General features: G+C 25.9%; 1 protein-coding gene across 1 annotated transcript; it reads right to left on the reverse strand.

Moving 5' to 3' along the window:
* Nucleotides 1-11,747: 11,747 nt before the first annotated feature.
* On the reverse strand, nucleotides 11,748-15,024 carry LOC126897531 (uncharacterized). The gene is made up of 4 exons (XM_050671211.1): nucleotides 14,945-15,024; nucleotides 13,704-13,753; nucleotides 12,218-12,522; nucleotides 11,748-12,123 (listed from the first exon to the last, which is right to left on the reverse strand). Exons 2-4 carry the CDS (start codon nucleotides 13,726-13,728, stop codon nucleotides 11,926-11,928), a joined length of 528 nt encoding a protein of 175 aa, XP_050527168.1. The 5' UTR covers nucleotides 13,729-13,753; nucleotides 14,945-15,024; the 3' UTR covers nucleotides 11,748-11,925.
* Between the last annotated feature and the right edge of the window lie 128 nt (nucleotides 15,025-15,152).

Below are 15,152 nucleotides of genomic sequence, written 5' to 3' on the forward strand. Positions count from 1 at the left end.
ACTGTGTATTTGTAGTTGTGGAGTACCCGGTTGATGTTTGATTACGATATGTTATAAGAATATGTTTAATCTCTTTAAGATTTAAAAGGTCGGCACGTGCATATAATTATAAATGCAATTTTTACATTGACGTTGAAATGTTAATTGTAACCTCTCTTCGATAATGATGTTTTTCTAGTTTTTAAAACTTTTTACTAATAGATAGTTATTATATTTAAACATTATCACCACTGGCTTGTTTTCATTAAATACTGTTAGTATTTTGCTGTATACATTGTATCAGAGTCGTCTCAAAGTATTTTACCGCTCTTAGCAAATTCATAGATTCTACCTTTTATATTTTTGATAACATTTTTTTGCCCATCATCGTACATTTTGAATGAAAACACCTAAAAACTAGAAAATGCCGTCTCCGATAGTTAGCTCATGTGTTAAGTCGGCTAAATAATATAAAAAAGTTTTCATAGACCATAAATGGATTTTAAAATTCCAAAAACACCTGTTTCAACATTCTTAAGGACAATAAATGATTTAACAGATTTTATGCACGATACAATTATTCTTTTTTTAATACCTTAAATACTTTTTTAATAATGATATGATATGTTCTTGTAGATCACTAACGATAATAATAACTTAGAAAATAAATTTTTGCAACAAATAACAAGTCGAAATTTTATCTGATATTTGAACTCTATAGGTAATACTGATTAATTTGTAGGGTAATGACCTTTTTTAAACCGATTATGTAGAAAGGTCACGACAAAAACAATGTATATATTATCAGGATGTATTTAAATTGATGTTCAAAATGCACATTGCAAATTTAATTACTTGTAAAATTAGAAATCGTTAACTTGATTAATTATAAGATAAAACATCTATAAAACACATACGTTAAGAGTAATACAAATATTAATTCGTAACAAACATATGTGATAATATACGAAAATAACTCAAATCAAGCTACATTATAAAAAAAAAAAAAAATAATCATTAGTTGAAGTATAATATATTCAGCTAACATGCTCATTGTATTTGAAACGGTGTATTATTATTGAGATAGTGTAACTACATTGTTTTATAAACACAAAATCCTTTATACTTTAGAATAAATAAAAATGTTTAAGATTTTTTTTTTTTTGTAATTAAAAAAAAAGAAAGAACTTGAGAATATATTTAGGATTTGGTGAAAACATATAAACCTTATTAGATTAAAACATTATTTTATTTAACTTTTAAATTATTATCTTTTTAATAAGCATTCGATAAATTACTAGTAAAGTTGCACATTACACTTGATGATGTGCAACTTTCAAAACATCGCCCTTGCTTTTTTAAAAACATAACCTAATGCATTTAGAAAAAAATTAAACTATTTTATGATTACAAATATTGATAAGGTTGATGAAATTTTAATCGGAATTATATCTGATTGTTTTACTGTTTCTAACGGAATTGCAAAAGATTCGGACCAATGCCATATTTTAATTAAATTATTTTTCAGGAAATATTATGTTCATATTTAGTAAAATTTAATTAAAACTGTATACATTTATCTATGTATTGAATGCATATTTGCTTTGATAAGATGGACTTTGATTAATTGCATTTAATTATTTTAATATTGATGCTCAACCTTATGTATATCAGAGAAGATTTATTTTCTAGTTAAGTCAACTTATTGCAAAAACAAATCGTTTCTGTACTTAAATAGTTACATAGATATTTCTATTATATTATAATAAACTTTACATATTTTTTTATGTACTGGTAAAAAAAAAAAAAAGTAATAATATATAGTATAATTTATTTTAACTTTCCTTTAAATATCATCTCAAAATGATGTTCTATCATCATTATTATACGTGTAAGCTCTTGGCGTTATATAACGTTCATTTAATTATAATTGATGATTATTGTATGAAATATTAAAAAAGAATGAGTTATAGCTAGTTTTTCTGTAGATAACTTTGACTGTGAACTATAGTTTAGAATCAAAGTTATCTGTAATTGTAAAAAAAAAAAGCTGATATTGTCTTGGCGAGTTCCTTATGAAATTTTTGAATAGACAAACATTTTGTAAGTAAAATGTCCTTTTTTTGCTACTCCATTTGCTTTATGCATAATAAAAAAATAATTTATCCGTGAAGTTCCATAGTTAATCGAACAACTTAAATTCCAAACTACAAAAAGGACCTAGAGCAGTTGGGGTGCCATCGACCAAATTATGTACGCTTGTTATTGCCTTATGCCAATATGTACTTTACACATCATACGCCTGTATATGATACATCATTTTTTGGTCTTCACGCGTCAATTTCACATACTACTAGTAAAACTTAGATATGGATAGTCGTACGTCATACTTAAGCAAAAAGGTATTATCTTTGGATTCGGAATGTAGCTCAAACTTCAAACACACTCTTCCGGGAACAGTCGATGTGGTCTCATGACCGTGTAGTCGAAACAACATAATTATTTTACCAAGTCGTATAGACACAGCTCTTTCCACCAGACTCCACCTCTTCATACCATTTATGTATCAGCTAATATATAGACTCTCAATTTTATCTCGGCTCCTGTTCGCCATATTCTACGAAACGGTGACTCTCACCACCGCGGTCACAATGTGCATTAAGTGTATATATGTACATCGCATTATTATCGCCCAGCAGCGAGTGGGTTTTTTATTTCACACGATCCATGCAAGAGAAAAATTCAATGTCACGTCACAGTGCAGCCCTGTAACGCATTAACCATAATAATAATTTTAATAATAATAATAACCAATGTACTACAATAGTTCCGTAACTAAAAAAACAAACAAAAAATCTTGTTGTAAAAAAAAAAAAAATGCGTTTACTGTGGGCGACATACACACCAACACGAACGTTCTGTAAAATCAGCAAGTAGACGTTGTTTTCAATCTGCCGCCGCCGGTCTGGTTGTCGGCATTTGTATGTGTGTGCATATGAATACATGTATAATATGAGTGTGGTTTGTGTGAAGTACAACGTCAGCAATCCTGTGGCGGCAGTTGTGTATGTATTATCCTTGTCGGAAAATATGTCTCGACTCCGCGTTTTTCTGTAGGCATTTTAGAAATCGCCGTGCATTTATAATACATATTTTTTTAGCCCTTCTTTAATCGTGTTATTCTATTAGTACATTACACATGATTTCACCGCTGGTTATTAAACGGTAGATAAGACTACAGTAAACACACTTTATGTCTGGGTTATTACTTTTTTTCTTCTCTACCGAGTAACCACCACTAGACACATACATATAGTGGTACCGATCCCTATATACTTTTATATTACGGTCGCAATACGCATATTTGGATGGCTGGTATATTGGGCAACATGCTTTTCCCAATAAATATCCGTAGTTTTTCGGAGAAGAAACTCAAATAATAAGTAATGAGCAAAAAACGGTAAAATACATTTGGTGGACAATTTGCACATATTAACTGCAAGTTTTACAGTAACTGAAGATTATAGAAAGTTAAAAATTAAAGATAATATATATAGAAAATAAAATAAATATATATATATTAAATTATAATATATAGAAATATATTATATTTTATTTATAAAAGTAAATAAAAAAAAAATTCTCATTTTTATATAGAAATGTATGGATTGATGATGTATTGATAAAAATCTGCAAATTAAAATATAAAAAAGGGGGGTCGCGGCACAGTGGTGATGTGGCATAGTTGGATCAAGTATAATGATATATGACAGTGATTAAAATCACTATAAAAAAAACGCTTCGATGCAAATCTTTAGATAATGTTTAATTTTAAAAAATTGAAGGATTATTCCAAAAGCTACATGATCTGCTAGTTCCTTATTAATATCCTGATTAAGATAATGTATGTCGAATAAAAAAGGGATTATTAAAAAATATTATTTCTCATAAAAAAATTGTGTTGATCCATACACTTTACAATAAGATATAGCATTATAAAGTAAAAAATGTAAAATATAAAATCGAGAATTTTCACACAAAAATAGCATTCGGTAGCTATTTTCACCGTGAAGACAAAATAAGGTCGAAATTTTTTTTCCATAATAAAGTACATTACATTAGCTTTAATTTAAAATATATATAAAAGTGTCAGACTTTCCGGAACACTTTCAAAAGTTAAGTTGAAAAAGTTCTTCTTTCTATGTGCATTTTTCAGATTTGAATCCCCGTCGTATATAGGGAAATAGTCTGATTAAAAACAAAAGTATGTCGAATGAAAGATGTATATAAATACTACTTCTTGTGAAAAAATTGTATTGATCCATACATTTTTTAAAAAGTTATGGCAGTTTTAAGAAAAAAAAATTGAAAAAATTTCGAAAATTAGCGATTTTTAAATTTGTAATTTTTTGGAGATTTACTCCGTTTACGGGGAACGAGGGAAATTTTTTCAATTTTTGAGGGTAATGTCTTTGACTAGATACGATTTTTGATCTTTTGACGTATCGTTGAAAGAAATCGGTTCAGTGAGAGCTGAAATGTGGTAAAAGACATAAAAAAAAAATAAATAAAAAAACACATCATAGTAGAATTAATACCTTCTCAGCTTCGCATCAAAGCTAATAAAAACTGTTCACTTATGTCTAACATTATTTAAAATACTTTTTACGTGTTTTAGTTTTAAATTACTATTGTAATTATATATAAATTAAAATTTGATTTATTTGTATAAATCATTGTAAATATCAAGTTAAAATGATTTCTATGAATAAATTTTAGAGCTAACTTTCGAAAGTTAAATAAGAACCTATTATTATTTTTTTTTAATGATAAATAAATAATGGCCTAAATAAAATTTTGACTGGTTGATAACCAGTTTTTTATTATTACTTTTTGAGATATTCAATGATTTAGTAAAAGTGAAGAGCTGGGTAGTATTTAGCGAAGCTCTATTTCTACTACGATACACAGTAAAGAATTCTTCAATTTCGCGCACTCTTTTTTCCTATAAATAAAATGAACTCAAAAATTTAAAAATACAAAACTGATTATTGACCAGTCAACATTTTATTAAAGCCATTCATTATTTATCAATAAAAAAAAAAATAATAGGTTTCTATTTAACTTTCGAAAGTTAGCTCTAAAATCTTTCTTTTAGAAATCATTTTTTCTTAAAACAAACTTGATGTTTACAATGATTTATAAAAATAAATAAAAATTTAATTTGCATATTTATATGAAAATTGACTGTAGTCAATTTATTTATACTATTATAAATATTTTATTTATCGTACTAAATGCCGAACATAAAGGTAAACAATTTTCATTCAAACAAAATAAATTAAGATTTTTCGCAGTTAAACATATAAGTTTATTTTAAAATTAAATTAAGAATAGCATCAGGTTTAAGTCAATTATGTTGAGTATTAAACATGTGGTTTTTAATGTACAATGGTACTTTTTGTTTAAAATTGTATTTAAGTTTTTTTAGATTTGTTAATGACAGTTAAATTCATCTAAATATCAGTCATTACAAAATAAATTTTATTTTTAGTTTTTATATTTAAAAAATGTCTTAACATAAAAATAATTTAACAGTTTTGGATTATGTTATAAACATCATTATTATTATTTTATAGTAACAAAATATAAAAGAATCTTTTTTTTTTGATTTTTTCAAAATATTAAAATAGCCAGTTTTAGAGCTCTTTTAACAAAATAATTGTATGAATCATTGACAATTTTAGGACCAGTAATTTTAAATTACAAACATTTGAATACATTGTGTGGGAATGTAACGCTCTTACTAGTCTATGTGTACTCCCGATATGCTTCATACCTCTTCAATGTACTAAAATGTTTATAACACAATAAGTACCTATCCGAAAGTTGTTATCGACCTATCAAAGTTTATTGTAAGAAATGTACTAAAAAATTATTATTTTGAAAAAAATTGAATTTTTTATTTTTTTATTAGAGACAATTAATAAAATATGTGCTTTTAACGTAATATTTTTTCTAGAACTGTAAAAAATATTAAAAAAAAATTAACATTAAGTATTTGCTGGTTTAAAAGATATTATAATTGTCAAAGCATCATGGACCACTCTGTTTTTGGGTTAGGCAATGTACTGGTAAAGATAATAGGTAAGAAGTTATACGTACATTAACATTTTGATATAGGAGAGATTACTGATTTGCGAGAGTGTAATTTCCTTCGTACGGATAGCATCAACTTTTTTTTATAGGTCTCGCTAAATGATTTATGGCCCGGACCCGTAATTTATATGGACTACTAACCGCTGCGAATATTTTGGGGAAGTAAAATTATTCACAAGGTTCTGATACATTTTAAGACTTTTACAATTAGAAATACAACATTTTACAGTTTTTTTCAGTTTATTTACAAAATAAACAGTTACACAGCATTTAGAAATAGAAATAAACTCGCAAATTGTAAAATATAAAATATAATGATTCACATAAAAAATATTTTAATAAAAACTTACTAGCGAAAACAAATTATGTTTTAATTGTTAAAAAGTGGCAGTGTTAGGTTCACAGTTAAAAATTATTGTTATTGAGAGGAGAGGATTGTTATAGAAAAAAATAAAATAAAATATTTCTGTCTTTAGTAAATTTGTACAGACACAAATGTCTAGGAAATCGCTGAAACAAATTTAAAAACACACATTATTTAGTTATATTAAACAGTATCGCCGTGATAAATGAAATAGAAAAAATATGCTACGTTACTTTGACTGACATTTAATTCGTTATTACAGTTTAGCAAACTGACCATTATGATTTAACCTTTTCTATGGTGATTGATCTCGCAATAATTTTTTTTTATCATGCAATACCCATCAAATTTGATATCTGTACTACTGAATGTTTTTCATGGCTAAAATCTTGACAATTTTGGTATTTTGTAATATTATTATAATTACAGTCCGGATTTATTTGCATTTATAATTTTTGTTTGATCCATTTTGAAATGAACTTTTACTAATTTAGTGTTGGAATAAATAGCAGCATAGAAATATTTTTCTGTCCAAGGGATATAAACTTCACTAATCTTCTAACGCTATAACCCTATCCAACATTATGTAAAATATAAAGTTATCAATTTTATTCATCATTTTCTGGTGTTACTTTCAATAAATTTATTAATTTACATTAAGTACTGTGTACAACCACGTTTTAAGTAGGTTAGCTTAATAACATGATATTATCATTTTGAAATTTCTTTTATTCATATTATAAATAGTTCTTCTTAAATGAATTATTAATCATTTTACATCGTTATGTATTTTGTGGTGTAAAAAACTACACAGAATATATGCTAATGTTCCTCGCTATATTTCTATAGATGAGTATTTCATTTAAGTATTAACGACATTAAAAAGACTTTGAAACCCTTATGTTCATTATATTTCGAGTTATCAAAATTGCTCCACGCGAATAACCCTATTTACTTCACATCAGTGTCACCCAGTCAATCATCTATAAAATAAAGTGAAGACTTCGTCATTTTTTTACTGAAACTTTAAACTATAGTAACTGATGATTTTCTTTAAATTATTTAAAAAAAAATGTATTAACTCAAACATTGAATTCATGTATTTTGCTTTTAAACATTCTCAATTAAATAAATCAACAGTAAATACTTTAATTAATTTCATAACATTACTACATACTAATGAAATGAGTGAATGATTTTTTTAGCTTCTATTAGAAATAATTACGTTTTATTCGACTTTACACATTAATGTGATGATTAGTTGGTCTATACTTGACGTATTAAACACGTGGAAGTTCATGTGCTTCAATCAAGGGGTATTGTTTAATCCGCTTTTTGTTGGATGCAATTGTAATTACAATCGACTCAAAGGCATATTGAAATTCTAAATAAATTGTTAGGGGAGAGTACCTGTTATCAATTAATTTGGGTCAGAACAATCTCATAGGTTTCATTCGCCCCATAGTCAACACAGCGACCAATTAAATAATCTAAATTCATTCACCCCTTCTATAATATACTTTCACTATTGCTTTTATTTACCGATGGATAACCGCTACGTTAGTCGTTTTGCAAGCAGTTCTTTCCCACAAATCATTTTTATTTATTTTTCAATCGTATTACCTAAGTGCATATAATTAATAAACAGAAAACAGTATATGTCATCATCTCCATATATCAATACCAATATTAATTAGTGAATTTCAGAAATATAAATTTTTAAATTTGTGAAAAACAATTCGATACTAAACTAAACATGACATTTGATATGAAAAGTGTAAAATGTTGTGCGTTAAGGTAGGAGAACATGTTTAGATTAGGACCTTACATTTAATATGTTAAACGTTATTTTTTTATTTTTTTATATGATATATTATTAAATATTTAAAAGTAGATATTCAAATAACAAATATTGCAGTTACAAATTCGTTTTAGAGAACAAAAATGCCACAAAATATTTATATATCTTGATATATGGTTTATAACTATAGTATAGTTATGTATATATCGTTATCGTAATTAGAATTTATTTTCTGAAAAATTGTTTATAAAATATAAAGAGTTACGCAAGGATTTTTGTTTTATATAGGTGTTCCTATACTCGTTCAAGTTTTTTGACCTATTTATTAAATTAGCTTCGATGCGTAGCTGAAAAGTTAATGGTTTTAATCTGCCTTAATATTATTATTTTATGTCACAATTTATGTTTGTTCCGCAGCAATTGGACCATTTTTACTCAACAATACATGAAAATATCACAAAACATACTTATTTAAAACTATGAATTCCATAATTTTGAAAAATTTCAATGTAAAAAAAATATATATTATCCAAAATCTTGATTTATAGAAGTCATTGGGTGCATTTGAACAAAAATCATATAATTTTTTGTTAAAATTAGCCGATTTTGTTTTATTTTATAAAATACCGGAATGCTTAGATCATTTAAGATTATTTCAAATTAATGCCTGTTTAATTTAATATATAATAAAAAAAGAAAAACCTAGCGGTGACTTTTTTTTTATGAGTAATCAACATCTGAAGTCAAAAACAATGTAATTTTTGTTACATTTTAAAAATTTTATCTATTATATATATATGAACTGAAGCGTTATAGGACAGTAATTTTAATCATTATAAAATATTAATGTAAAAATTGCTCTTTTTTTAACTTTTTTAAATTTTTAAAAAAATGGGGATATGAAATCATAGTGTAGAGCTATCTTTTATCATTTATCACGTCATTCATTTACTATTTGCAACTATTCACTTAATAAAAACAAATTAAAATATAAAACACAGTTTGACCGGGTTATCAGGTATTGTCGATGTGTTTAATGTTACTATTAATAGCTAAAAGTATTCAACATAACCATATTATGTATATATATATATAAACTAATAATAATTAATTTTTTTAATTAACTTCGAATGTATCATTAAATTTTATTTTTGATTACTATTCAAATGTTATATAATTTCAGTTAATAATTTTTATTTCAGCGAAACAAAAATATTTCTTTAGAAAACAAAAATAAATTTGTATCCAAATGTTATATAATCAAACTTATTCATTGAGAATTAATTTTATTTCTACCTGAAGTTCTAAATTTCTATTTTTAATTAATTTCTATGAAAATAATAATTATAAAAAAATTAATATTATTTACAAAATATTTTATACCGCACGTAATACATTCTAAAACCACGAATTAATCTTAAACAAGTTAATTTCTAACTTACATATCTTCAAAACAACTAAAATATATAGGCCAAACATTTTCCTTCTTTATAAAGTACATCGAACATGAAGGTAATTGTTTTTTAATAATAGTATAATATTGAAACCACTAAGTGTTATGGGATAAACGACAGTCCTTTGAATTTCATACGTTCGAAAATTGTCGTTCCCTTTGACCCTACACAATGATAATATAATATTAAACCCAGGGAAGCGTTTGACACAAAGTTTTGCCAAGAAACCAAGACGGTAAGTGATGGTGGCCGTCCTAAGATCCGGCTCAACAAACCGATCATATATACAAATTCGATATTGTAATCTCGTATGATATACAAGAACATAAGGGGAATGAGCTAGAGCACATATTATACTGAAGGCATAATAATCTGGTACAATATTTCACGGTAAATTGCATTTGATTGAATCATCCCCCACGCTCAGTGAATTATATCCATTACACCACCGTGGAACCCTTTTCATTTTAGTCGCTTTACATTTGAAATGGAGAACTCGACGATTGTGGAATAGTTCAACATTATATTATATTAATGTTTTGTATGTAGATATTTTTATTATATATTATGTATAATTAGTTAATTATGTTATTATTACTGTTCTTTTCAAAAAATGTATAAGCAATTTTTTAAGGTATTTTTTTTTTCTAATTTTTCAAAAGAAATTCTTTCGTTATTATTCAAGTTTTAATCGCATTTGATAATTATGTAACAGTTGAATTTTTGGTTTTTTTTTTAGTTATTGAAATATCATTTTATACAAATATTACACCTCGTCTATTTTAAATATTGAATAAATTCATTTAAATAATGATAATTGTACTCTGGAGAAAGGAAATAATAGAATAAATAATTATGATTGATTGAGTCTGTAAAATGATAACGATAGAGAGAGTATGAATATTATGAAGAGATAAAGAATTAACTAACACAGTTTTATTTTTAGAGAGTAAATGACAGTTTAACAGATAATGTTTAAAGTTACCTATTTATTCATTATCCTGAAAAGTATAATAAAGAAGAGAGTTAAGATATAAAAAATAAGACTCATAAGTAGTGACCATATCTATAAAACGAAAAAATTTAATTATAAAAATTCCATTATGATTCAAGTTGTGGAACCATGACCGAAAAGGTATAATGGAACAAATTTGTCTGTACCGCTAGGCATAGTTTGAAGGTAAGGTAGACCATTTATATTACCAATCATTTAAGAAGTTTTTGAAAAGAGCAGATAAAGTCTTTAAAATCAATAGAATTGGATGATAGCAACAAATTAAAAGAGAAAATGGTAAGAGGGTCTGCTATTTTATTGACTGGAAACTGTTGCAATTAAATACATAAAATCTTTACCTTAATTGATTTTAATCATTTACAATAATAAATATTACTCAAGTTGAATTTTAACTTTTAAGGTAAACTTATTTTCCTTCTTACTCTTTTTGTATGTACTTCTACTCATTCTCTATATTTTTATAATTGGGCTTATGAATTATAACGGCGAAATATCGTGTAAATCATTTATTTATAATTAACCCACTATGTCATCCATGGACCGTGACGAGTTTCCTCTTTGTTGCCTGTTCATGGAGTTGCAGTGGCTAAGGGGTGTGTATAATAATAGTGTTATTATGTATTGCATGAGAACCTTTTGCTGTTCACTTTTAATTTGATTTTAATAAATCTTCAACCTTTAATTATTAATAGATTACTTTGAATTTAGTTTATGAATTGTCTTTATCGAGTAAAATTTAATATGAGGGCAATACCCTTAAACATACATTTACTTGCATTTTTTTAAAGTTTTATGGTCGGCACATATGTAAAGTTGAAAAAATTATATTAACGTATCTATACGTTTATCTGTCGTACATTACAGTATTACTCACAACATTGTGTGGTAATTGAAATCTTACAACTTTCTCCTAATTTATGTATAGGTATTTAATTTTAAAATGTATATTTTTATATTAAATGAGTTTTCATAATGATTGAATCAACATGTTTGTTTAATTGGATTCTAGTAATTTTACATACATTAACACGATAAGAGATTATATTATTTAAAATTTTACATTTCTGTTTTATACTATGTATTAATATAAAAAACATTTTTTCATGAAGACTATTTTAACTAAATAAAAATTTCATTTGTAGTGATTAAATTTTTATGCAGACAGGGAACGTTTTGTTGTTGCACAACAGTAGAACTGATCGTTGCAAACGAAATTATATAAATCTACCAAAAATATTGTCTTGGCATCCAGTTGTTGACATCCAAATGGAAAGTCAATTTCTTTTTTAGCCGAGTCGACATGGCCATTATATTGGAGCCATGGCCAATATTCATCCGGTGAAGCTGGATCCTTTATAATATCATAACAAGTTAAATAAAACGAGTGAAGTGAAATTTAATAGCAGAGCATGTTTTATGTAAAAATATAGTTAGGATATACAAACCTTATCCGTAGATCTCTTAGGATACGCTTTAGAATCATCGTTTCTACGACCAATTCGAGGAACTGACTTGGAAGCTTTTAAGAAAAACTCTTCGCCTGCATAACCACGTCTGGCTATTTTCGGGAATGGCGTTGCATCTTTCACAACAAAATCGCTTGTCGTTTCTTCTTGGTCGTTGCGTTCGATTCTAGTCAAAGCTATCGGTTTTCCTCCCACCTCAGCTAACCAAATTCCATTTTCTTGGACTGCTTTTTCCGCATAATCATCTGCATACATAACTCCGAGGGTTTGCAAGAATATTAAACCTATGCATAAAACAGTTAATAAAACATTAAATAAACTGTTATTATTGAACATCTACATTAGGCTTCTCGTTATGTACAAAGGGGGAAGGTGAAACATAAACTAGTTACTTGAATATATTTATCACTAAATTATTCAACTACAATTTATACTAATTTCACTGATGGATTGATNCGTTATGTACAAAGGGGGAAGGTGAAACATAAACTAGTTACTTGAATATATTTATCACTAAATTATTCAACTACAATTTATACGTATACAATTACGTTTCACGTACATAGTTCAATCTGTATCATATACAAATTATAGAATACGTTACATAAAAATATAGTTATTTCACATAAATTATTTTTACATTAATAGTTAATATTTTTGAGCTACATAATAATAGTAAAAAAGTACAGAAAGGAGCCATTAAAATTAAAAAGGAAATGATAGCTTTAAATAGATATGTTTTGTAATATTTTCTTGTATTGTTGAGAAAAATCGGCTCAGTACAAATTTATTTACACACAAAAAAAAAAAATGGCAAAGTGAAACCACCAATAACTTTTCAGCTTCGCATCAAAGCTAAAATTAGTATACCAAATAAATTAAAATTTATAAAACTTTCCTCAAACAAAATGCATAAGAAATACTGTATAAAGTTCATAGAATATTAGTATCATGATGAAATAATAAATAATTGATCTTTATATTGTTTTTTGAATGTATAATTTAACTTTATACTTAAAAATATTTTATTTAAAATATTTAATGGATTAAAGTATCTAAATCCTTCTATTCAAAAAAAAAATATATACATTTTATAGTAATTACATTTAATTGTTTTGTATTTAATTGAAAACGAAAATATCCAAAAATAAAGCGAGACTTTTAAATGTAAATTACATTTTTGTCTTCAAAATTTTTATGGGTTGTAAAAATACACTGAAATTGGTCGATTAAAAACATCAAGATACAGTCAATTTACTTTTTTATTTTGATTGCACAAAGGCGATTGAATATGTTGTTATAGTAGATACGAAAATTATCATTTAATTTAATTTGACTCATAGAGCATTTTTCAATTTTAAATATTTCAATATATTGAAAAACATTTAAACTGCATTAATTATTCCATAAATATTTATTCATCATTATTTTTTTACACATTTTATGCGAGTAATTATATACTAACTTATTAATGTTAAGTATCCACTCATGATTACTTAGTTAGCTCGTTCCAATCTAAAATAAATAAAAAAGTACAAACAAATACATATAATAAATATTGCTTAATATCTTTAACAATATCTAAGCTAGCTAGTATAATAGTTCAAAATTATTTCCTTAATAAGCTCGTATAATATTACAAAGCAATACTTTAGAACTCATTAACGTAACCAGAAGAAGTAGTTCCGGCTAAAGACTCCCTTATTGACATAAAATCATATTAACAAGGGCAGTGGAGGGGTGAATCTATCCACTACTCTGTGTTCTAAAATATCTAATTGAGCTTCTGTCTCAAGTTCATTATTTTGATTACTGGGACATTATATAAAATCACGGTCAAACAATGACTACAATTTGTCAAAATTGATGAATATTAATTCTTTAGTAATTGGTTTTTATCAATAAAATTGCTGACACGCGTGCCAATATTGATTTTATTAATGAAAAATATCATTGCCCATGAACTACAAATGTGTATTGAATACAGTAATAACAATAATATATCGCATGCGTTCTATACATCATAGTATATTTTTATTTTTATTAGAAAAATATGACAGTGAGGATGAAATATATTACATATAATCACATATTATGTGATATTAGAATTATTTCCATTAAGATTGTCAGGAGGTCTTATTAATCAGATAATACATAAAGAACATTATAATATAAACTTATGATTTATCAAAGTATTACTTGTTGTTAAAATTTTAACAATAAAAATCTCAATTAATCTTTATTCGAATTTCCAGGAAATATGTTGTAAAAAAATTGAACGTGCGATTCTTGATGAAAATCAAATTTTCTCATTGCCGGAAAGTTTTAATTATTAAATTATTATTATTACTATTATTTTATTTCTGATGATGACTAAATGAGAAAGGGTATTATGAATAGGACAATATTAAGAGATAAGTGATTAAAACACATCTAAAAACTCGTATTACCTTAATACAAGACGGAAATTATGAAAAAGTCATAATATTTTACCCTGCGCAATAATATGAAGAACTCTTGCAAATCATAGTATCAACACTGTTTAGCATTTTAGAAACAGAAATGTTCACTATCATACATTGAATAAAAATGTTATAAAAATATTGAACGTAATATAAATTTGTTAGTTGCAACCTTTGATTTTTATTATTAATAATTATGTCTTTTTATAATTAAGTATAATATTTTTGATAAAATATTACTTACCAAATAACTGATAATTATGCACTTCAATTACGATAGTTTGTTAACTACAGACGATTTTCATGTTGATAAAATTCATTTATAGGAAAAAAGTTTACCAGGTGAACAAAACGTGTTTTGCTAAAACATATTTTTTGCTTGTAAACCGCATAACTAGTATAGGGGCTATGAGTAAATAACCTTTAGATGAGCATCACTTATTGATGTTCTA

The sequence above is a fragment of the Daktulosphaira vitifoliae genome, unplaced genomic scaffold, assembly GCF_025091365.1.
Source record: "Daktulosphaira vitifoliae isolate Bord-2020 unplaced genomic scaffold, ASM2509136v1 Scaffold_2, whole genome shotgun sequence".
NCBI classification, from domain to species: domain Eukaryota; kingdom Metazoa; phylum Arthropoda; class Insecta; order Hemiptera; family Phylloxeridae; genus Daktulosphaira; species Daktulosphaira vitifoliae.